This window comes from Oncorhynchus gorbuscha, linkage group LG12, assembly GCF_021184085.1.
Source record: "Oncorhynchus gorbuscha isolate QuinsamMale2020 ecotype Even-year linkage group LG12, OgorEven_v1.0, whole genome shotgun sequence".
NCBI lineage: Eukaryota > Metazoa > Chordata > Actinopteri > Salmoniformes > Salmonidae > Oncorhynchus > Oncorhynchus gorbuscha.
In genome coordinates, this window is record NC_060184.1 from 6,035,955 (window position 1) to 6,060,592 (window position 24,638).

General features: G+C 44.9%; 1 protein-coding gene across 1 annotated transcript; it reads left to right on the forward strand.

The window, feature by feature from the left end:
- Nucleotides 1-248: 248 nt before the first annotated feature.
- Nucleotides 249-24,344, forward strand: LOC123991529 (basic leucine zipper transcriptional factor ATF-like). Its single transcript, XM_046293146.1, has 4 exons — nucleotides 249-394; nucleotides 15,085-15,233; nucleotides 17,654-17,758; nucleotides 23,739-24,344. Exons 2-4 carry the CDS (start codon nucleotides 15,165-15,167, stop codon nucleotides 23,952-23,954), a joined length of 390 nt encoding a protein of 129 aa, XP_046149102.1. The 5' UTR covers nucleotides 249-394; nucleotides 15,085-15,164; the 3' UTR covers nucleotides 23,955-24,344.
- Nucleotides 24,345-24,638: the final 294 nt, after the last annotated feature.

Consider the following 24,638-nt stretch of genomic DNA (forward strand, 5'->3'; position numbering starts at 1 on the left):
TCATTATTATTAGGAAGCGCTACTTAAAACATCCAACAGGGGCCGCTCTTTGACCGTCGACTGGTATGTGACTTTCTATGTGTGGGGTTTGACGGCTGATGGTGTTTCACAACAGGTTTTTTGATTGGTTATTGAGCAATCGAAACGTGAGTTATAGTCCCTCCCTCTTTGCGGACATTGACGGGATTCGGTGCATGTAAAAATCTCCCCTGCTTGAAATTGCACCGCCTTTCAGCAACAACGTATTATTCATGCTGCCTTATTTACACCGGGTCAAAAGTTGATTGAATTCGTTATGGAATGCAATCCCAGGAGCCCCATTCAAAACCCACCGCTTAGTCGGTTTCAAAACAAAAGTGACAGAGTGACTAGTTTGAAAATTCATATATATATTGTAAGTATTTTTCTGGGCAAATGCATCATGCTTCCTTGTTGACAACATGGCCAAGCGTCGCAGATTACTGTTCGGTTTGAGAGGGCGCTCCTCCGTCACTGCGTTTTCCCGGTGGTTCAACCATGTCACGAGTGAAAATGTATTGGTCGCGGTATTTTTTGGGGCAACTTCTAAATTGCTCCGAGACCATTTTGGCGTTTCAACAACAAAACCATCTATTTCACTGTGACCTGTTGTTGACTATCAGGCTGTTGCTGACTATCAGGCTGTTGTTAACTATCAGGCTGTTGTTGACTATCAGGCTGTTGCTGACTATCAGGCTGTTGCTGACTATCAGGCTGTTGTTAACTATCAGGCTGTTGCTGACTATCAGGCTGTTGTTAACTATCAGGCTGTTGCTGACTATCAGGCTGTTGCTGACTATCAGGCTGTTGTTGACTATCAGGCTGTTGTTGACTATCAGGCTGTTGTTAACTATCAGGCAATGTGGCAGGCTGTTGTTAACTATCAGGCTGTTGCTGACTATCAGGCTGTTGTTAACTATCAGGCTGTTGCTGACTATCAGGCTGTTGCTGACTATCAGGCTGTTGCTGACTATCAGGCTGTTGTTAACTATCAGGCTGTTGCTGACTATCAGGCTGTTGTTAACTATCAGGCTGTTGCTGACTATCAGGCTGTTGCTGACTATCAGGCTGTTGTTAACTATCAGGCTGTTGCTGACTATCAGGCTGTTGTTGACTATCAGGCTGTTGTTGACTATCAGGCTGTTGCTGACTATCAGGCTGTTGCTGACTATCAGGCTGTTGTTAACTATCAGGCAGTGTGGCAGGCTGTTGCTGACTATCAGGCTGTTGTTGACTATCAGGCTGTTGTTGACTATCAGGCTGTTGCTGACTATCAGGCTGTTGTTGACTATCAGGCTGTTGTTGACTATCAGGCTGTTGCTGACTATCAGGCTGTTGCTGGCTATCAGGCAGTGTGGCAGGCTGTTGCTGACTATCAGGCTGTTGTTGACTATCAGGCTGTTGTTAACTATCAGGCTGTTGCTGACTATCAGGCTGTTGCTGACTATCAGGCTGTTGTTAACTATCAGGCTGTTGCTGACTATCAGGCTGTTGTTAACTATCAGGCTGTTGTTGACTATCAGGCTGGTGTTAACTATCAGGCTGTTGTTAACTATCAGGCTGTTGTTAACTATCAGGCTGTTGCTGACTATCAGGCTGTTGCTGACTATCAGGCTGTTGTTAACTATCAGGCTGTTGTTGACTATCAGGCTGTTGTTAACTATCAGGCTGTTGTTAACTATCAGGCTGTTGTTGACTATCAGGCTGTTGTTGACTATCAGGCTGTTGTTGACTATCAGGCTGTTGTTAACTATCAGGCAATGTGGCAGGCTGTTGTTAACTATCAGGCTGTTGCTGACTATCAGGCTGTTGTTAACTATCAGGCTGTTGTTGACTATCAGGCTGTTGTTGACTATCAGGCTGTTGTTAACTATCAGGCAATGTGGCAGGCTGTTGTTAACTATCAGGCTGTTGCTGACTATCAGGCTGTTGTTAACTATCAGGCTGTTGCTGACTATCAGGCTGTTGCTGACTATCAGGCTGTTGCTGACTATCAGGCTGTTGTTAACTATCAGGCTGTTGCTGACTATCAGGCTGTTGTTAACTATCAGGCTGTTGCTGACTATCAGGCTGTTGCTGACTATCAGGCTGTTGTTAACTATCAGGCTGTTGCTGACTATCAGGCTGTTGCTGACTATCAGGCTGTTGTTAACTATCAGGCAGTGTGGCAGGCTGTTGCTGACTATCAGGCTGTTGTTGACTATCAGGCTGTTGCTGACTATCAGGCTGTTGCTGACTATCAGGCTGTTGTTGACTATCAGGCTGTTGTTGACTATCAGGCTGTTGTTGACTATCAGGCTGTTGTTGACTATCAGGCTGTTGCTGACTATCAGGCTGTTGCTGGCTATCAGGCAGTGTGGCAGGCTGTTGCTGACTATCAGGCTGTTGTTGACTATCAGGCTGTTGTTAACTATCAGGCTGTTGCTGACTATCAGGCTGTTGCTGACTATCAGGCTGTTGTTAACTATCAGGCTGTTGTTGACTATCAGGCTGTTGTTAACTATCAGGCTGTTGTTAACTATCAGGCTGTTGTTAACTATCAGGCTGTTGTTAACTATCAGGCTGTTGTTGACTATCAGGCTGTTGTTAACTATCAGGCTGTTGCTGACTATCAGGCTGTTGTTAACTATCAGGCTGTTGTTAACTATCAGGCTGTTGCTGGCTATCAGGCAGTGTGGCAGGCTGTTGCTGACTATCAGGCTGTTGCTGACTATCAGGCTGTTGTTGACTATCAGGCTGTTGTTGACTATCAGGCTGTTGTTAACTATCAGGCTGTTGTTGACTATCAGGCTGTTGCTGACTATCAGGCTGTTGTTGACTATCAGGCTGTTGTTGACTATCAGGCTGTTGTTGACTATCAGGCTGTTGCTGACTATCAGGCTGTTGCTGACTATCAGGCAGTGTGGCAGGCTGTTGCTGGCTATCAGGCAGTGTGGCAGGCTGTTGCTGGCTATCAGGCAGTGTGGCAGGCTGTTGCTGACTATCAGGCTGTTGCTGACTATCAGGCTGTTGCTGACTATCAGGCTGTTGTTGACTATCAGGCTGTTGTTGACTATCAGGCTGTTGCTGACTATCAGGCTGTTGTTGACTATCAGGCTGTTGTTAACTATCAGGCTGTTGCTGACTATCAGGCAGTGTGGCAGGCTGTTGCTGGCTATCAGGCAGTGTGGCAGGCTGTTGCTGACTATCAGGCTGTTGCTGACTATCAGGCTGTTGCTGACTATCAGGCTGTTGTTGACTATCAGGCTGTTGCTGACTATCAGGCTGTTGTTGACTATCAGGCTGTTGTTAACTATCAGGCTGTTGCTGACTATCAGGCAGTGTGGCAGGCTGTTGTTAACTATCAGGCTGTTGCTGACTATCAGGCAGTGTGGCAGGCTGTTGCTGGCTATCAGGCAGTGTGGCAGGCTGTTGCTGGCTATCAGGCAGTGTGGCAGGCTGTTGCTGACTATCAGGCTGTTGCTGACTATCAGGCTGTTGTTGACTATCAGGCTGTTGTTAACTATCAGGCTGTTGCTTACTATCAGGCTGTTGTTGACTATCAGGCTGTTGCTGACTATCAGGCTGTTGTTGACTATCAGGCTGTTGTTAACTATCAGGCTGTTGCTGACTATCAGGCAGTGTGGCAGGCTGTTGTTAACTATCAGGCTGTTGCTGACTATCAGGCTGTTGTTAACTATCAGGCTGTTGCTGACTATCAGGCAGGCTGTTAACTATCAGGCTGTTGCTGGCTATCAGGCAGTGTGGCAGGCTGTTGCTGACTATCAGGCAGTGTGGCAGGCTGTTGCTGGCTATCAGGCAGTGTGGCAGGCTGTTGCTGGCTATCAGGCTGTGTGGCAGGCTGTTGCTGGCTATCAGGCAGTGTGGCAGGCTGTTGCTGACTATCAGGCAGGCTGTTAACTATCAGGCTGTTGCTGGCTATCAGGCAGTGTGGCAGGCTGTTGCTGACTATCAGGCAGTGTGGCAGGCTGTTGCTGACTATCAGGCAGTGTGGCAGGCTGTTGCTGACTATCAGGCTGTTGCTGACTATCAGGCTGTTGTTGACTATCAGGCTGTTGTTGACTATCAGGCTGTTGTTAACTATCAGGCTGTTGCTGACTATCAGGCTGTTGTTAACTATCAGGCTGTTGCTTACTATCAGGCTGTTGTTGACTATCAGGCTGTTGCTGACTATCAGGCTGTTGTTGACTATCAGGCTGTTGTTAACTATCAGGCTGTTGCTGACTATCAGGCAGTGTGGCAGGCTGTTGTTAACTATCAGGCTGTTGCTGACTATCAGGCTGTTGTTAACTATCAGGCTGTTGCTGACTATCAGGCAGGCTGTTAACTATCAGGCTGTTGCTGGCTATCAGGCAGTGTGGCAGGCTGTTGCTGACTATCAGGCAGTGTGGCAGGCTGTTGCTGGCTATCAGGCAGTGTGGCAGGCTGTTGCTGGCTATCAGGCTGTGTGGCAGGCTGTTGCTGGCTATCAGGCAGTGTGGCAGGCTGTTGCTGACTATCAGGCAGGCTGTTAACTATCAGGCTGTTGCTGGCTATCAGGCAGTGTGGCAGGCTGTTGCTGACTATCAGGCAGTGTGGCAGGCTGTTGCTGACTATCAGGCAGTGTGGCAGGCTGTTGCTGGCTATATCAGGCAGTGTGGCAGGCTGTTGCTGGCTATCAGGCAGTGTGGCAGGCTGTTGCTGGCTATCATGCAGTTTGGCAGGCTGTTGCTGACTATCAGGCAGGCTGTTAACTATCAGGCAGTGTGGCAGGCTGTTGCTGGCTATCAGGCAGTGTGGCAGGCTGTTGCTGACTATCAGGCAGGCTGTTAACTATCAGGCTGTTGCTGGCTATCAGGCAGTGTGGCAGGCTGTTGCTGACTATCAGGCAGTGTGGCAGGCTGTTGCTGGCTATCAGGCAGGCTGTTGTTAACTATCAGGCAGTGTGGCAGGCTGTTGCTGGCTATCAGGCAGTGTGGCAGGCTGTTGCTGAGTGAAAGTGTCGAGTGAAAGTGTTTGTCGCTGCATGTGAGTCACGTGAGTGAGAGGCGACAGCAGCACGCGCAGTATTGACAACTTTTCGCCAGTTGTAGGCTATTCAGATACCAATTATCAACCCTTTCCCATAAAATATTAACACGATAGAACTGATGTGCACCGATAAATAACCACAACAAAGCACTGGAAAACGACTGGTTTAAACCGCATTCTAATGTGGCCTTTGTTTATGGAAAACCGTATCAAACAACGGGTTTAACGCATGCTCTGTTCTTGGGTCTCGAGTGGGCAATCAGCGTTGCACTAGTGGTAATTTGAAATGGAAGTTATTGAGTCATGTGCTTCCTGTTATGGGGAAATGTTCAGAATGAAACTGACAGGCTACATTTGCATATGTTGGCCAGCATATTCATTTCTATGCCATTGTAGCCTAACATTTTGCTCAATGAATATGTTGAAATGAAGATATCACTAGTCATTGCAAATCAATTTGTGTCACTTGTGTAGCCTACCTGCTTGCAAACAGATTAAATAAATATGGTATAACTTCAGTTTATTGTTGTTGTAGAATTGTGTTATTATGCAATAAGTAATGACCATGTTTAGTTAATTCAATTGGAAGTTTACCAATTGTGATTGTGCATGCTCACAGTTCTATCACAATTGCTGATCAGCTGTTATTTGAAGGCATTCTATTGACGCTGTCAATCAGATTAGGCTACAGATTTAAAAAAATAAATTAAAAAATAACCTGGCAGTTGTTGACACGTTTATTCAGAATATCCATATTCTATAGAGTATATTATATTATATTATAGTATATCATATTCTATAGAGTATATTATATTATAGTATATCATATTCTATAGAGTATATTATATTATATTATAGTATATCATATTCTATAGAGTATATTATATTATAGTATATCATATTATATAGAGTATATTATATTATATTATAGTATATCATATTCTATAGAGTATATTATATTATATTATAGTATATCATATTCTATAGAGTATATTATATTATATTATAGTATATCATATTATATAGAGTATATTATATAGAGTATATTATATTATAGTATATCATATTCTATAGAGTATATTATATTATAGTATATCATATTATATAGAGTACCAGTCAAAAGGATGGACACCTACATTATAGAACAATATCAACATATATTTTATATTTGAGATTCTTCAAAGCAGCCAACCTTTGACATGATGACAGCTTGGCACACTCTTGGAATTATCTCAACCAGCTCCATGAGGTATTCACCTGAAATGTGTTTCAATTAACAGGTGTGACTTGTTAAAAGTTCATTTGTGGAATTTGTTTCCTTAATGTGTTTGAGCCAATCAGTTGTGTTGTGACATGGTAGGGGTGGTATACAGAAGATAGCCCTATTTGGTAAAATACCAAGTCGATATTATGGCAAGAACAGCTCAAATAAGCAAAGAGAAACGACAGTCCATCATTACTTTAAGACATGAAGGTCAGTCAATCCGGAATATGTCAAGAACTTTGAAAGTTTCTTTGAGTGCAGTCGCAAAAACCATCAAGCTCTATGATGAAACTGGCTCTCATGAGGACCACCACAGGAAAGGAAGACCCAGAGTTACCTCTGCTGCAGAGGATCAGTTCATTAGTTAACTGCACTTCAGATTTCAGCCCAAATAAAATATTCACAGAGTTCAAGTAACAGACACATCTCAACTGTTCAGAGGAGACTGAGTGGATCAGGCCTTCATGGTCGAAGTGCTGCAAAGAAACCACTTCTAAAGGAAACCAATAATAAGAAGAGACTTGCTTGGACCAAGAAACAAGATCAGTGGACATTAGATGCACTTAGTTTTACTAGCATTTAAAAGCAGTTGGAGGCCACAGAAGGAGTGTGGCGTTGAAGCACAGTGTCCAAACAAGGGCCAGATGTATACATAATGGTGTCGTTCGAAGAGGGGGATGACTGTGGCAGCTTTCCAATATTTATTTACTCATTTATTTACTCTATTATTTACTTATTTATTTATTTACTCATTTATTTACTTGTTTATTTATTTATTTATTTACGTATTTATTTGCTTATTTTTTTATTTGCTTATTTATTTATTTACTTGTTTGTTTATTTATTTATTTACTTGTTTGTTTATTTATTTATTTGCTTATTTATTTATTTACTTATTTATTTACTTGTTTGTTTATTTATTTATTTACTTATTCATTTATTTCTTCCAGGTGCATTCATTACACCATCATTGTGCCCAAAACAATCCTGCATATACAGATATGAACAGCAGGCTGGTCCTTCGTCTTGGTACAGTACAGATATTGAACAGCAGGCTGGTCCTTCGTGTTGGTACAGTACAGATATTGAACAGCAGGCTGGTCCTTCGTCTTGGTACAGTACAGATATAAACAGCAGGCTGGCCCTTCGTCTTGGTACAGTACAGATATGAACAGCAGGCTGGTCCTTCGTGTTGGTACAGTACAGATATGAACAGCAGGCTGGTCCTTCGTCTTGGTACAGTACAGATATGAACAGCAGGCTGGTCCTTCGTCTTGGTACAGTACAGATATGAACAGCAGGCTGGTCCTTCGTGTTGGTACAGTACAGATATGAACAGCAGGCTGGTCCTCCGTCTTGGTACAGTACAGATATGAACAGCAGGCTGGTCCTTCGTCTTGGTACAGTACAGATATTGAACAGCAGACTGGTCCTTCGTGTTGGTACAGTACAGATATTGAACAGCAGGCTGGTCCTCCGTGTTGGTACAGTACAGATATTGAACAGCAGGCTGGTCCTCCGTCTTGGTACAGTACAGATATGAACAGCAGGCTGGTCCTTCGTCTTGGTACAGTACAGATATGAACAGCAGGCTGGTCCTTCGTGTTGATACAGTACAGATATTGAACAGCAGGCTGGTCCTCCGTCTTGGTACAGTACAGATATGAACAGCAGGCTGGTCCTTCGTCTTGGTACAGTACAGATATGAACAGCAGGCTGGTCCTTCGTGTTGGTACAGTACAGATATGAACAGCAGGCTGGTCCTTCGTGTTGGTACAGTACAGATATGAACAGCAGGCTGGTCCTCCGTCTTGGTACAGTACAGATATGAACAGCAGGCTGGTCCTTCGTCTTGGTACAGTACAGATATTGAACAGCAGGCTGGTCCTCCGTCTTGGTACAGTACAGATATGAACAGCAGGCTGGTCCTTCGTCTTGGTACAGTACAGATATTGAACAGCAGGCTGGTCCTTCGTCTTGGTACAGTACAGATATGAACAGCAGGCTGGTCCTTCGTCTTGGTACAGTACAGATATGAACAGCAGGCTGGTCCTTCGTGTTGGTACAGTACAGATATGAACAGCAGGCTGGTCCTTCGTGTTGGTACAGTACAGATATGAACAGCAGGCTGGTCCTCCGTCTTGGTACAGTACAGATATGAACAGCAGGCTGGTCCTTCGTCTTGGTACAGTACAGATATTGAACAGCAGGCTGGTCCTCCGTCTTGGTACAGTACAGATATGAACAGCAGGCTGGTCCTTCGTCTTGGTACAGTACAGATATTGAACAGCAGGCTGGTCCTTCGTCTTGGTACAGTACAGATATTGAACAGCAGGCTGGTCCTTCAACTTGGTACAGTACAGATATTGTAAAGAAAAAGCAAACCATTGTTCTTTATTTGTTTGGTTTTAGCACTTTGGGAAGAATTTATTTCTTGAACATTGTGATCGCAAACAAACAATAGCAGACGACACCTTAGTACACACATTGGAACAAATAATCAAAGGAGTATAAACATTTAATTGCTGGGATACTCTTTAAAAAAACAGGAACTTCTTGTTTTAAAGCTGAAATTAGTAGCTATTTGGGCGACCCAACCAAATTTCACATAGAAATGGGAGTAATAGATCTGTCATTCTCATTGAAAGCAAGTCTAAGACGCAGTAGATCTGTTCTATGTGCGCTAATTCTATGCTTCCCGTTCTTAATTTTTTGTCTTTTATTTGCGGTTTTGTACACCAGCTGAAAATACAATATTTTTGGTTATGGAAAATATATTTCACAGCGGTACCATGATTCACTTGTTTTGCCACAGAAACTGAAATTAGGCCAACGATCAGAATTTCAGCAACCAGGAAATGGAGGAGGGATTTTTGCATCTTTCACACAACCTTAGAGATCACTTCCTTCAATGGTGCCCTATTCTTAACAGCAAGATACAGATCTTGACCCAAGTTGAGTTTCACGGAGCGTCTGCTCCCTCTTCGCAGAAGAAAAACAAAAAACAAAACATCACAAGGCCAATTTGGGTTATTTTCACAGAATCAACAGCACCCAACATCTTTTCCACCCACGTGATAGCACAAATGGATCAGCCAAAAGGCCTGGATCCACTTTCTCCAACATCTCACTCCCACTGTACCGAATTAATCTTTCTCATAACCATGTCCATCAATACAAAAACTTGGGCTCCGAGCTCTTCACCTCACTTAAATCTCCCTCATTCACTTAAATCTCCCTCATTCACTTAAATCTCCCTCATTCACTTAAATCTCCCTCATTCACTTAAATCTCCCTCATTCACTTCCATCTCCAGAACTACTGGACCCCAGTGTTCATCGACATGCCATTTTCAACAGATTCAAACTCAACCTTTGCCCTCCTTCACTCTCTTCAACCTCTTCGTCCTCCTCATTTTCCTCATCCCCTTGTCACTCGAAATCCACCTTTCCATATCCCTGTCCCAATATCAATCTTCTCCTGGCGCTGGTAGTGGCCCATTGGCATCTCGACGGGACGGAACTCCAACTCATGAGCATAATTAGACAAGGCTGGTATACAATAGTGTCCCTGCCGGTAAACCAATTCAACCCAAAACTGGCCTTGACTATCCGTCGTTATGGCATTCTTTCCAGAATAGGCTACTGAGGATGGGGTCGTAATTTCAATCACTGAATCAAATATGTACAGTACCAGTCAAAAGTTTTAGAACACCTACTCATTCAAGGGTTTTTCTTTATTTTTTACTATTTTCTACATTGTATAAAAATAGTGAAGACATCAAAACTATGAAATAACACATATGGAATCATCTTCAAAGCCTCATAATTAATGGTCAATACATAGCATCATCAATCCAGGGTTTAAATACATCATTGTTTGGGATGCATTCTGGTCTTGTCCTTGAAGCTCTTCAGAACATGTTTCTGTGTTGGAGGCTCTCCTGCCAGGCAGGAGGTGTTTAGGTCTGCCTTTTCTTCAGGCGCACAATGATTGTTTTCTTGATCTCATGACACCAAATGCAACAAAAACAACAACAACATAAATAACTTCAAAATGGTGGCTACATTATGAAGAGAGACCTTCCATGTACGAACAACAGCAGTAACTTCAAAATGGTGGCTACATTATGAAGAGTGACCTTCCATGTACGAACAACAGCAGTAACTTCAAAATGGTGGCTACATTGTGAAGAGAGACCTTCCATGTACGAACAACAGCAGTAACTTCAAAATGGTGGCTACATTATGAAGAGAGACCTTCCATGTACGAACAACAGCAATAACTTCAAAATGGTGGCTACATTGTGAAGAGAGACCTTCCATGTACGAACAACAGCAGTAACTTCAAAATGGTGGCTACATTATGAAGAGAGACCTTCCATGTACGAACAACAGCAATAACTTCAAAATGGTGGCTACATTGTGAAGGGAGACCTTCCATGTACGAACAACAGCAGTAACTTCAAAATGGTGGCTACATTATGAAGAGAGACCTTCCATGTACGAACAACAGCAGTAACTTCAAAATGGTGGCTACATTATGAAGAGAGACCTTCCATGTGAAAACAACAGCAGTAACTTCAAAATGGTGGCTACATTATGAAGAGAGACCTTCCATGTACGAACAACAGCAGTAACTTCAAAATGGTGGCTACATTATGAAGAGAGACCTTCCATGTACGAACAACAGCAGTAACTTCAAAATGGTGGCTACATTATGAAGAGAGACCTTCCATGTGAAAACAACAGCAGTAACCTCAAAATGGTGGCTACATTATGAAGAGAAACCCTCTATATAAGATTACATGCTATGTACTAGACTAGAGGACATAGACAAATACTTCATGGTTTCTGATAAAATACACAGGAACAGCGAGCGCCATCTTCACAAAATAAAACGATCAGAAAACCCTGAAAGACATACGCAAAGGTTATTTCTGTATTCACCAATATAGTTTGTACAATTTCCCCCCCCCCCTACTCTGACTGGAAAAGTGACACATAAAATCAGAACAAACGTAAATAATGTCCTGACTTTCAGGATGATGATCACTACATGACCAATGATGTGGACACCTGCTCGTCAAACATCTCATTCCAAAATCATGGGCATTAATATGGAGTTTGTCCCCCCCTTTGATGCAAGGCTTTTCACTAGATGTTGGAACATTGCTGCAGGGACTTGCTACATTCAACCACAAGAGCATTAGTGAGGTCGGGCAATGATGTTGGGGGCGATTAGGCCTGGCTCGCAGTCGGCGTTTCAATTCATCCCAAAGGTACTCGATGTGGTCAGGGCAATGTGCAGGCCAGTCAAGTTCTTCCACAGCGAACTCGACAAACCATTTCTGTATGGACCTCACTTTGTACACGGTGGCATTGTCATACTGAAACAGGAAAGGGTCTTCCCCAATATGTTGCCACGAAGATGGAAGCACAGAATCGTCTAGAATGTCCTTGTATGCTGTGGCGTTAAGATTTCCCTTCACTGGAACTAAGGGGCCTAGCACGAACCATGAAAAACAGCCCCAAACCATTATTCATCCACCAAACTTTACAGTGGGCATTATGCATTCGGGTAGGTAGCGTTCTCTCCAAACCCAGATTCGTCCGTTGTACTGCCAGATGGTGAATTGTGATTCATCACTCTAGAGAATGCATTTCCACTGCTCCAGAGTCCAATGGCGGCGAGTTTTATATCACTCCAGCCGACGCTCGGCATTGCACATGGTTATCTTAGGCTTGTGTGCAGCTGCTCGGCCATGGAAACCCATTTCACGAAGCTCCCGGCGAACAGTGCTTGTGCTGACGTTGCTTCCAGAGACTGTTTGGAACTTGGTGAGTGTTACAGACGATTTTTACACACTATGTGCTTCGGCACTCAGCGGTCCCGTTCTGTGATCTTGTGTGGCTTACCACTTTGTGGCTGAGCCGTTGTTGCTCCTAGACGTTTCCACTTCACAATAACAGCACTTAGGGCAGAAATTTGATGAACTGACTTGTTGGAAAGGTGGCATCCTATGACGGTGCCACGTTGAAAGTCACTGAGCTCTTCAGTAAGGCCATTCTACTGCCAATGTTTGTCTATGTCGACTGCATGGCTGTGTGCTCAATTTTATACATGTGTCAGCAACAGGTGTGGCTGAAATAGCCGAATTCACTAATTTGAAGGGGTGTCCACATACTTTTGTATATATATATATATATATAGTGTAACTTCCAGGTACCTTACACATCGCCCATTATAGTAAAGCTGAGTGGAGTTTTTTAAATACTGGGATGGTTGACTGGGTGGTTGACTGGGTGGTTGACTGGGTGGTTGACTGGGTAGTTGACTGGGTGGTTGACAGGTTGGTTGACTGGGGTGGTTGACTGGGGTGGTTGACTGGGTGGTTGACAGGTTGGTTGACTGGATGGTTGGCGGGTTGGTTGACTGGATGGTTGACAGGTTGGTTGACTGGATGGTTGACAGGTTGATTGACTGGATGGTTGACAGGTTGGTTGACTGGATGGTTGGCAGGTTGGTTGACTGGATGGTTGACAGGTTGATTGACAGGTTGGTTGACTGGATGGTTGGCAGGTTGGTTGACTGGTTGATTGACAGGTTGGTTGACTGGATGGTTGGCAGGTTGGTTGACTGGATGGTTGGCTGGGTGGTTGACAGGTTGATTGACAGGTTGGTTGACTGGATGGTTGGCAGGTTGGTTGGCTGGGTGGTTGACAGGTTGATTGACAGGTTGGTTGACTGGATGGTTGACTGGTTGATTGACAGGTTGGTTGACTGGATGGTTGACTGGATGGTTGACTGGATGGTTGACTGGTTGATTGACAGGTTGGTTGACTGGATGGTTGACTGGATGGTTGACAGGTTGGTTGACAGGTTGGTTGACAGGTTGGTTGACTGGATGGTTGGTTGGCTGGGTGGTTGACAGGTTGATTGACAGGTTGATTGACAGGTTGGTTGACTGGATGGTTGACTGGTTGGGCCTCACCTCAGACGATACCCCTTTCTCTTTCAAGTGCATTACTTCTGACAGGGTCCAATAGGTCTCACCCCCTGTGACTATCCCCCTGAGGCTGGTGAGGTGCTGAGATAGGAGTAGTGTAGGCTGGTGGAAACTCCAAAGCTATGTGCTAATGTGTGAGACTCAGTCATCCGTTAAGCTACCTCCATCTGTAGCTCAGTTGGTTGAGCATGGCGCTTGTAACGCCAGGGTAGTGGGTTCGATCCCCGGGACCACCCATACGTAGAATGTATGCACACATGACTGTAAGTCGCTTTGGATAAAAGCATCTGCTAAATGGCATATATTATTATTATTATTATAAGAGTTTCTGTCTAAACTACAGTGTGGTAGATCCTCTTCCCCAGTCATCTATTAACCTCTACAGGATCGGTGTCTCCCCCCCCCCGCGGGACGGTTGAGCTAACGTGCACTAATGTGATTAGCATGAGGTTGAAAGTAACAAGAACATCTCCCAGGACATAGACATATCTGATATGAGCAGAAAGTTAAAATTCTTGGTAATCATGCTAAAAATCATGCTAAAACCATGCTATTGTTTGAGGAGAGTGGACAATTCTGAACTTTAAAATCTATGAATAAACCAATTAGGCACATTTGTGCAGTCTTGATACAACATTTTAAACAGATATGCAATGGTTCATTGGATCAGTCTAAAACTTTTCGCGTACACTGCTTGACCATGAGCAATGGAGTTGGCAAGAGCACAAACAGATCTGGGACCAGGCTATAGGAGGAGACAGCAGATCTGGGACCAGGCTATAGGAGGAGACAACAGATCTGGGACCAGGCTATAGAAGGAGACAACAGATCTGGGACCAGGCTATAGAAGGAGACAACAGATCTGGGACCAGGCTATAGAAGGAGACAACAGATCTGGGACCTGGCTATAGAAGGAGACAACAGATCTGGGAACAGGCTATAGAAGGAGACAACAGATCTGGGACCAGGCTATAGAAGGAGACAACATATCTGGGACCAGGCTATAGAAGGAGACAACAGATCTGGGACCAGGCTATAGAAGGAGACAACAGATCTGGGACCAGTCTAAGTATTTGTATCTAACATGAAATTATTTGATTTCTTCATTCCAAAATGTTTCTCTAACCGAAAGGTTGCAAGTTCAAATCCCCGAGCTGACAAGGTACAAATCTGTCATTCTGCCCCTGAACCAGGCTGTTCCTAGGCCATCATTGAAAATAAGAATTTGTTCTTTAACTGACTTGCCTAGTTAAATAAAGATCAAATTAAAAATAAATTTAAAAAATATTTTTTTATTGCTGTAGTCATATGAAAATATACCTAAATGGCATATATTATTATTATTATTATTATTATAATCACCATCTCTCTGTGAAACTGTGTGTAAACAGTGTCTCATTCTACCTCCTACTATTCCAGGATCAGCCTGTGATATATATTCCCCCTGTAAATAGAAGAATGGACCCCCTGTGGGGTTTACTTGGTAGTAGATATGCCCCTATAGGTTGATACTGCTATGCAAACTTTCCTTAGGGTCATGTGACTTACAGTTGTGTGTCACTAACCCTGTTTTACCAGAAACCACATCAGACACTGGCTGCTAATTAGACAGTGTGTGTGTCAGTGAGAAAGAGAGGAAAGGAGGGCGGGAGAGTAATAGAAGAGAGAGAGAGAGAAGAAGAAGAAGAAAGAGTTCTTACTCATTAAGCGATCGTCCAAGTTCAGCTAAGCCCACACACTCTCTCTCTCTCTCTCTCTCTCTGCTGTACACACGCTCACACAGCGGTACACACACATCGATACAGACACAAACAGAAAGCAGAAGTGGAGAGAGGCTCTGGATTTGGGGCGACGTGGTTGGTTATGGCTCATGGTTCTGACAGTAGTGATTCCAGTTGTGTCAAATCCCCTTCGCCAGCGAGCAGCAGGCAGGTAAGGAGATCCTCTCTCTATCGTCTTTCCTCTTCTGTCTGTCTGTCACTGTCTCTCTATCGCTGTCTCTCTGTCGCTGTCTCTCTGTCACTGTCTCTCTGTCACTGTCTCTCTCTCTCTCCCACCTTTCCTCTTCTGTCTGTCTCTGTCACTGTCTCTCTATCGCTGTCTCTCTGTCACTGTCTCTCTCTCTCTCCCACCTTTCCTCTTCTGTCTGTCTCTGTCACTCTCTCTCTCTCTCTCTGTCTGTCGCTGTCTCTCTCTCTCTCTGTCTCTGACTCTCTGTCTCTCTGTCTCTGTCTCTCTCTCTCTGTCACTATCTGTCGCTGTCTCTCTGTCTCTGTCTCTCTGTCTCTGTCTCTCTGTCTCTCGTCTCTCTGTCTCTCTGTCTCTCTGTCTCTGTCTCTCTCTCTGTCTCTCTGTCTCTGTCTCTGACTCTCTGTCGCTGTCTGTCACTATCTGTCTCTGACTCTCTGTCTCTGTCTCTCTGTCTCTCTGTCTCTGACTCTCTGTCTCTGTCTCTCTGTCTCTGTCTCTGACTCTCTGTCTCTGTCTCTGTCTCTCTGTCTCTGACTCTCTGTCACTATCTGTCGCTGTCTCTGTCTCTCTGGCGCTGTCTCTCTGTCGCTGTCTCTGTCTCTCTGTCGCTGTCTCTCTGTCTCTGTCTTTGTCGCTGTCTCTCTGTCTCTCTCTGTCACTCTGTCTCTGTCTCTCTGTCTCTCTGTATGTGTCGCTGTCTCTCTCTCTGTCTCTCTCTGTCGCTGTCTGTCACTCTGTCTCTGTCCCTGTCTCTATCTCTGTCTCTCTCTCTGTCTCTGTCGCTGTCTCTGTCTCTCTGTTTCTGTCTCTGTCTCTATGTCTCTCTGTCTCTCTCTCTCTCATAACATGTATTCCGTCATGAAGTGTTATCATTGGTATGTTGAGACATGTTAGAAGACTGTTATTGTTTTGTACATCAGCTCGGATGGGGCATTATAATCACCTTTTCAATAACATATCGTTGAGGTTTCATACATCATCATCACATGGCTAGTCATTTGAGACAGGTTTTGGGGTGCACGTTTTGTCTTTTTGTCCCTGGTATTACACAGATTCAAATAATGAACTTATCGTCAAGCTTTGACTATTTGAATCAGCTGTGTCGTGCTAGAGCACAAACCAAAAGGTGTATCCCTTGGGTTCCCCAGGACAGAGTTTGTCTTCTTCCTTAGTGTTTAGATTTGGATTGGAATATAGAATCATGTAGAATCATGTAGAATCATGTAGAATCATAGAATCATGTAGAATCATGTAGAATCATAGAATCATGCTAGAATCATGTAGAATCATAGAATCATGTATTATTTGTATAGTTAGGTGTGGCCTGGGAATGAAGGCCGTTTGATGAGCTGATAGACATCTGCTGAGAAAGGATGGGTCGGGTGGGTCTGACTCGTCAGTTAACACATCACCTCAAATCACGCCTTGTTTCATGTCCCGATCATGGTATCAGAACAGCTTTGTAGAAATGATGCGTCAGTCAAGTCATGCATCAAAGAGATGTCTCATCCTAGAACTGTCTCAATATTACTATGCATGATTATACATTTTCAATCTACAATATCTACTGTATACTGGAATGAACCCGAATACTCCACCTGTTAGTCAGTCAGTCAGTCAGTCAGTCAGTCAGTCAGTCAGTGGTATCAGAGTCAGTCAGTCAGTCAGTCAGTCAGTCAGTCAGTCAGTCAGTCAGTCAGTCAAGTCAGTCAGTCATCAAAGAGAGTGTCTCATCAGTCAGTCTAGAAGTCAGTGTCAGTCAGTCAGTCAGTCAGTAGTCAGTCAGTCAGTCAGTCAGTCAGTCAGTCAGTAGTCAGTCAGTCAGTCAGTCAGTCAGTCAGTCAGTCAGTCAGTCAGTCAGTCAGTCAGTCAAGTGAAGTCAGTCAGTCAGTCAGTCAGTCAGTCAGTCAGTCAGTCACCAGTCAGTTAGTTCAGTTAGTTCAGTTAGTTAGTTAGTCAGTCAGTCAGTCAGTCAGTCAGTCAGTCAGTCAGTCAGTCAGTCAGTCAGTCAGTCAGTCAGTCAGTCAGTCAGTCAGTCAGTCAGTCAGTCAGTCAGTCAGTCAGTCAGTCAGTCAGTCAGTCAGTCAGTCAGTCAGTCAGTCAGTCAGTCAGTCAGTCAGTCAGTCAGTCAGTCAGTCAGTCAGTCAGTCAGTCAGTCAGTCAGTCAGTCAGTCAGTCAGTCAGTCAGTCAGTCAGTCAGTCAGTCAGTCAGTCAGTCAGTCAGTCAGTCAGTCAGTCAGTCAGTCAGTCAGTCAGTCAGTCAGTCAGTCAGTCAGTCAGTCAGTCAGTTAGTTAGTTAGTTAGTTAGTCAGTCGGTCGGTTAGGGTGAGCAACAGTTAGTGTCCTGTCAGGAAGATGACTGCCCCGTGTCTCCTCCCCAGGGCTCCTCAGACAACATAAAGAAAGTAATGAGAAGAGAGAAGAACCGTATCGCTGCCCAGAAGAGCAGGATGAGACAGACCCAGAAGGCAGACAGTCTACACCTGGTGAGGACGACTACCCACAATGCAACACACCGATGCATGCAACATGTCTGGCTATGAGTTAGGCTGACTACCCACAATGCAACACACTGATGCATGCACCATGTCTGGCTATGAGTTAGGCTGACTACCCACAATGCAACACACTGATGCATGCACCATGTCTGGCTATGAGTTAGGCTGACTACCCACAATGCAACACACTGATGCATGCACCATGTCTGGCTATGAGTTAGGCTGACTACCCACAATGCAACACACTGATGCATGCACCATGTCTGGCTATGAGTTAGGCTGACTACCCACAATGCAACACACTGATGCATGCACCATGTCTGGCTATGAGTTAGGCATGGCATGAGCAGTGAATCAATTGAGGATGATTATCCATAAGGCCTAATGAATGATATCATATCCCAGCACGGCTGGGTCTGGCATGAGCAATTTAGCAGTGAGTCAGTTGTGGCCTGAATAAAACCAATAAACATTTCACCCATACAGGAATCTTATAGTGTCCCAGATCTGGTGTCTCCTTCTATAGCCTGGTCTCAGATCTGGTGTCTCCTCCTATAGCCTGGTCCCAGATCTGTTGTCTCCTTCTATAGCCTGGTCTCAGATCTGTTGTCTCCTTCTATAGCCTGGTCCCAGATCTATTGTCTCCTTCTATAGCCTGGTCTCAGATCTGGTGTCTCCTCCTATAGCCTGGTCCCAGATCTGTTGTCTCCTTCTATAGCCTGGTCCCAGATCTGTCGTCTCCTTCTATAGTCTGGTCTCAGATCTGTTGTCTCCTTCTATAGCCTGGTCCCAGATCTGGTGTCTCCTTCTATAGCCTGGTCCCAGATCTGGTGTCTCCTTCTATAGACTGGTCCCAGATCTGTTGTCTCCTTCTATAGCCTGGTCCCAGATCTGTTGTCTCCTTCTATAGCCTGGTCCCAGACCTGTTGTCTCCTTCTATAGCCTGGTCCCAGATCTGTTGTCTCCTTCTATAGACTGGTCCCAGATCTGTTGTCTCCTTCTATAGACTGGTCCCAGATCTGGTGTCTCCTTCTATAGCCTGGTCCCAGATCTGTTGTCTCCTCCTATAGCCTGTTCCCAGATCTGTTGTCTCCTTCCATAGCCTGGTCCCAGATCTGTTGTCCCCTTCTATAGCCTGGTCCCAGATCTGTTGTCTCCTTCTATAGCCTGGTCCCAGATCTGTTGTCTCCTTCTATAGCCTGGTCCCAGATCTGCTGTCTCCTTCTATAGCCTGGTCCCAGATCTGTTTGTGCTCTTGCCAACTCCATTGCTCATGGTCAAGCAAATCAAGGAGTGGGCATGATAGCACAAACAAACTGGTACTCAGGCTACAAGTCAGTAACCCACTGGTACTCAGGCTACAAGTCAGTAACCGATTGGTACTCAGGCTACAAGTCAGTAACCGACTGGTACTCAGGCTACAAGTCAGTAACCGATTGGTACTCAGGCTACAAGTCAGTAACCGACTGGTACTCAGGCTACAAGTCAGTAACCGACTGGTACTCAGGCTACAAGTCAGTAACCGATTGGTACTCAGGCTACAAGTCAGTAACCGATTGGTACTCAGGCTACAAGTCAGTAACCGATTGGTTATGTAGGAATGAAACATTTTCAAGTCCTTCAATTCACGGGGACCATTTCCCCAGTGAACTACCACGATAAGACTGCGTTGTTGGGAATCTGTGTTGGTCTCTGTTGGTCTGTGTGAGATGATATTGACACGGTGCTGCTGATGGACCATGTGGCGATGTGTCATCGTGGCTTCTGTTGGGCTCAACACTTGAGCTTGAGTCCCAGGTAGCACCCTACTCCCTATATAGTGCACTACTTATGATTCTGATAGCTACGAAACTCTGGTCAAAATGCGTGCACTGAATAGGGAATAGGGAAAGCTATTTGACACCCTGCCGTGGCCAGATCTCTGCCTATGTGTTTGCTGTAGTGCTGAGAGTATTCATTATCACGTGTGGGCGTCAGCAACCCAGAGACCAGAACTAATGATTATTACACTGAATCTTATCATCAGAAATGGGTGTTTTCCCTCCTGTTTTTACCTAGAATTCTCCACTGTGACAGTAGTTCTCTGTAGTGGTAGGCTGGTAGGCCGGTAGGCTGGTAGGCCGGTAGGCTGGTAGGCTGGTAGGCTGCTGGGCCGGTGGGCCGGTAGGCTGGTGGGCCCGTAGGCTGGTAGGCTGGTAGGGCGGTAGGCTGGCAAGCTGGTAGGCACCGGCCGGTAGGCTGGTGGGCCGGTAGGACGGTAGGCTGGTAAGCTGGCAGGCACCGGCCGGTAGAATGGTAGGCCGGTAGACTGGTAAGCTGGTAGGCCAGTAGGCTGGTAGGCCGGTAGCAACACCGCTCTACTCTAGTAGTTTTCTGTACCAGAGTAGCAGTAGCGATATGGCACGTGACTGGAGGTACTTGTGGGTATAGTCAAAGTGAAAAAGCACAGTCACTTTCATTTCAACGTCTCTTTCTGTTGATTGACTGGTTGGCTGCAGAGTCCAGGTTTTAGTCACGGCCTTTCACTGCTGTCGTTTGTTACTGTCTAGTAGAGAACACCTATTTCCGTTTCAAGATGCTACAAATAAACGTAGCGATAGCGGTTAGTGTTGCTAAAGAGGAGAGAGATTATCAATGGGATACCGTGCAGTTCAACTGGGGACACTTCCTTCATAAGGTCAAAGGGTGTCATGTCAAAATCAACGCATATAGAGTCGATCGAAGACACCCATTCAAACGCTTAACTCTCCAGAAAATAGGTCTGTCATTTAATAGAACCCAGGTCAGATATAGTTGCTTTTATCTTCTCTCCACTGGTTTCAGAAAGACAATAACATTCATCTACAACTCTTTTCAATTTGTTTTTTAAAATTCTCTGTTGTTTTTTTTTTGTTGCTCTGAGGTCCTCATTTACATTTTGTATTTGTTCCGTTACAGTGTGGGCCTGCACAGGGCCAGATGAGCTTTGCATGTTTGTGGTTGATGATGGCCTTTTACTCCCAGAGGTGTAGGAAGCTAAACAGGTTAGAGAGAAATGTTCAACTTATTGGTTCCTGTAAAGGTGGAGAGAGGGCCAGGGTTAGAGGAGGGAAGATAGAGAGTGATAGACTGTGTAGTATTACTGTCAGAGACAGGCCTGGGTAAACCCCAGTGCTCACGTCACTTAGGCTAACAACCCACTGACACAGGTTCTTTACCAGAAATGACAGCCGTTCTCTCCCCTCCTACCCACGGCTTTCTACTATACCTAATTTACACAAGAGAGAGAGTCTTCTGAATGACTTCTACTCAGGAAACAGGAAACGTGTCACAGTGAGTGGGAAAAAAGAAAAAAACTTCCTGTTTATCAAGTGAGTTGAAGAAACATACAACCACAGAATACGCTGAGCCAATACTGGTGTGTCCCCCCTCATGCTCTAGTGAGGTCTGGGCTGAGCCAATACTGGTGTGTCCCCCCTCATGCTCTAGTGAGGTCTGGGCTGAGCCAACACTGGTCTGTCCCCCATCATGCTCTAGTGAGGTCTGGGCTGAGCCAACACTGGTCTGTCCCACATCATGCTCTAGTGAGGTCTGGGCTGAGCCAACACTGGTCTAACCCCATCATGCTCTAGTGAGGTCTGGGCTGAGCCAACACTGGTCTAACCCCATCATGCTCTAGTGAGGTCTGGGCTGAGCCAATACTGGTGTGTCCCCCCTCATGCTCTAGTGAGGTCTGGGCTGAGCCAACACTGGTCTGTCCCCCATCATGCTCTAGTGAGGTCTGGGCTGAGCCAACACTGGTCTGTCCCACATCATGCTCTAGTGAGGTCTGGGCTGAGCCAACACTGGTCTGTCCCACATCATGCTCTAGTGAGGTCTGGGCTGAGCCAACACTGGTCTAACCCCATCATGCTCTAGTGAGGTCTGGGCTGAGTCAACACTGGTCCCCCATCATGCTCTAGTGAGGTCTGGGCTGAGCCAACACTGGTCTAACCCCATCATGCTCTAGTGAGGTCTGGGCTGAGCCAACACTGGTCCCCCATCATGCTCTAGTGAGGTCTGGGCTGAGCCAACACTGGTCTGTCCCACATCATGCTCTAGTGAGGTCTGGGCTGAGCCAATACTGGTCTGTCCCACATCATGCTCTAGTGAGGGCTGGGCTGAGCCAACACTGGTCTAACCCCATCATGCTCTAGTGAGGTCTGGGCTGAGCCAACACTGGTCCCCCATCATGCTCTAGTGAGGTCTGGGCTGAGCCAACACTGGTCTAACCCCATCATGCTCTAGTGAGGTCTGGGCTAAGCCAACACATGGATAAGGCTCACAGAACTAGACCAGGTGGGATGGTTTACAGATAATGTAATCACATAGACTGGCTCTACCAACCACCACCACCCACATCCTAGGTTTCCACAAAGATCTTTGACACTGAAATGCCATTTCTGTGCAAATAAAAATTGGAAGACCATTTGTTGACAAATTAAGGAAAATGTCTGGGGATTTCTTTTCTTTGAAGTTACAGAACTACAGACTGATGATGCCTCGGTATAAAAAAAAAAAATGAAGGTCGATGTCCGTTCCCCTTGCGTAAATCTAATTAGCATAATACAAAAATCCCCATAAAAATCTGTCAGTTTAAGTTAGAGATATCTGTTTTTTTGTATTGGATTCGTTTCAATCCACCACATCTGCCTATGTCGCACTTCCACATCTGGGGTGAAAGATCACAGAGCTAGAGCAGTGTTTGTCAGCCCAGAAGACATCTGGGGTGAAAGGTCACAGAGCTAGAGCAGTGTTTGTCAGACCAGAAGACATCTGGGGTGAAAGGTCACAGAGCTAGAGCAGTGTTTGTCAGACCAGAAGACATCTGGGGTGAAAGGTCACAGAGCTAGAGCAGTGTTTGTCAGACCAGAAGACATCTGGGGTGAAAGGTCACAGAGCTAGAGCAGTGTTTGTCAGACCATGAGACATCCAGAAAATCAGTCTTCTCACAAAATCGTATGTAGCGTTCGAATGGAAAGATGAGACTCTCAAGAACACGATGGGATTCTCTGTTTTGCTCTACGTCTTGGGTCCCGCCTGATGTCGGTACTGAAGTGTAGCCGATCTGCCGACTTCTGTCTGTAGCGTCCCAACAGTTTGGGCTACACACTCATATGACCCCTCTGTGGAAAGGTGAGGCTCTCAGGAACACCTACATTTCGGGTTTTGCTCTAAGACACCCACAGGCCTCACCAGACTCGTCTGAAGGTCCCCTGGTACCAGTAGAAAAAAATGAATGGAAAAATGAATGGATACTGTTCCCTGTAAAAAATAAATAAAAAAATAAAATAAAAAAAGACATGTAACATTTTTGATCAAATCATTTTTTCTATATTTTTTGGGGGATACTTCCAGGGGTCTTAAAATTCTAAATCAAATAGCAAAATGATCCTTGGTGTGGCCTTCTTAAAGCCATTATATATAGCTTGGTAGAACACCCCCCTGACTGTTTAGTTCCAAAAAGAAGGGCTTAAATACATGTAAAAAAAAAATATATATATATATATATCCTGATCTTGTGTTTTTGGAGGTCACTTACTGTAAAGCAGGCTGGGTTACTGTAAAGCCGGCTGGGTTACTGTAAAGCCGGCTGGGTTACTGTAAAGCCGGCTGGGTTACTGTAAAGCCGGCTGGGTTACTGTAAAGCAGGCTGGGTTACTGTAAAGCCGGCTGGGTTACTGTAAAGCAGGCTGGGTTACTGTAAAGCCGGCTGGGTTACTGTAAAGCCGGCTGGGTTACTGTAAAGCCGGCTGGGTTACTGTAAAGCAGACTGGGTTACTGTAAAGCCGGCTGGGTTACTGTAAAGCAGGCTGGGTTACTGTAAAGCCGGCTGGGTTACTGTAAAGCAGGCTGGGTTACTGGGTTACTGTAAAGCACTTTTGAGACCTAGTGATGCAGCATTTATGCATACATTTGATTGATTGATTGATGGTTTCTGTGGTTTCAGGAGAGTGAGAACCTAGAGAAGGAGAACGCAGCACTGAGGAAGGAGGTGAAGAGACTAACAGAAGAGGCCAAGTATCTCTCCTCCGTCCTGACTACCCATGAGCCTCTCTGCAGTGGCCTGGCCCCTCAGACGACCCATGACCTCCTGTACTCCCCCCACCACCACGGGAGCAGTGCCTTCCACCACAGTATTGCTGTGTCTCACTACCAACACTGATCGCCACAGACCAACAAGGGGGACTGGAGAGAAGCTGGAGAAGTTTAGTGACCTTGGTACACTGTGGCGCCCTACTTCCTTAGTAGTGCACTTCTTTTCACCAGAGCCCTATGGGTCAAAAAGTTGTGTACTATATAGAGCCACTTGGAACAGGATGTGTAGAGGATGGAGTAAAGACTGGCATTTTGAAACGTGACAGAACAAGCAGCAGTTAGGTTTAAAATAACAGATGTTCTTATTTTGAAAAGATGACAAAAGGCAGTCTGATATATAAAATGACTTCCAAACCTGTCTCTCTATGACGCGACTATAGAATCAATCAAATGGACGATGCTAATAGTCCTTGTCTGACTATAGGAAAAGAAAACCGACATGATCACGATACCAGAACACCAGTTTGTGGAAATGTTTCTTGTCCTCTATTCATACAAAGATTAATGATTCCCTTTTATGTGTTTACTTTTTTTTCTCGTATATAACCTTTGACCCCTTCAATCTCGGAGGGTTACAGTGTTTTTGTGCATTGCTCTTGTGTCAGTTGTAAGATTTGACCTTTTAAAAAAAAATATTTGAAGTAACGCTGAATTGTATCACTGTTTTTACATTTTTCAACAGTTTTGTTATTTTAGTGTTTATTGGCCTAAAAAAAAAAGTGTAATAGTGTAATTGTTTTTACTGGAAATA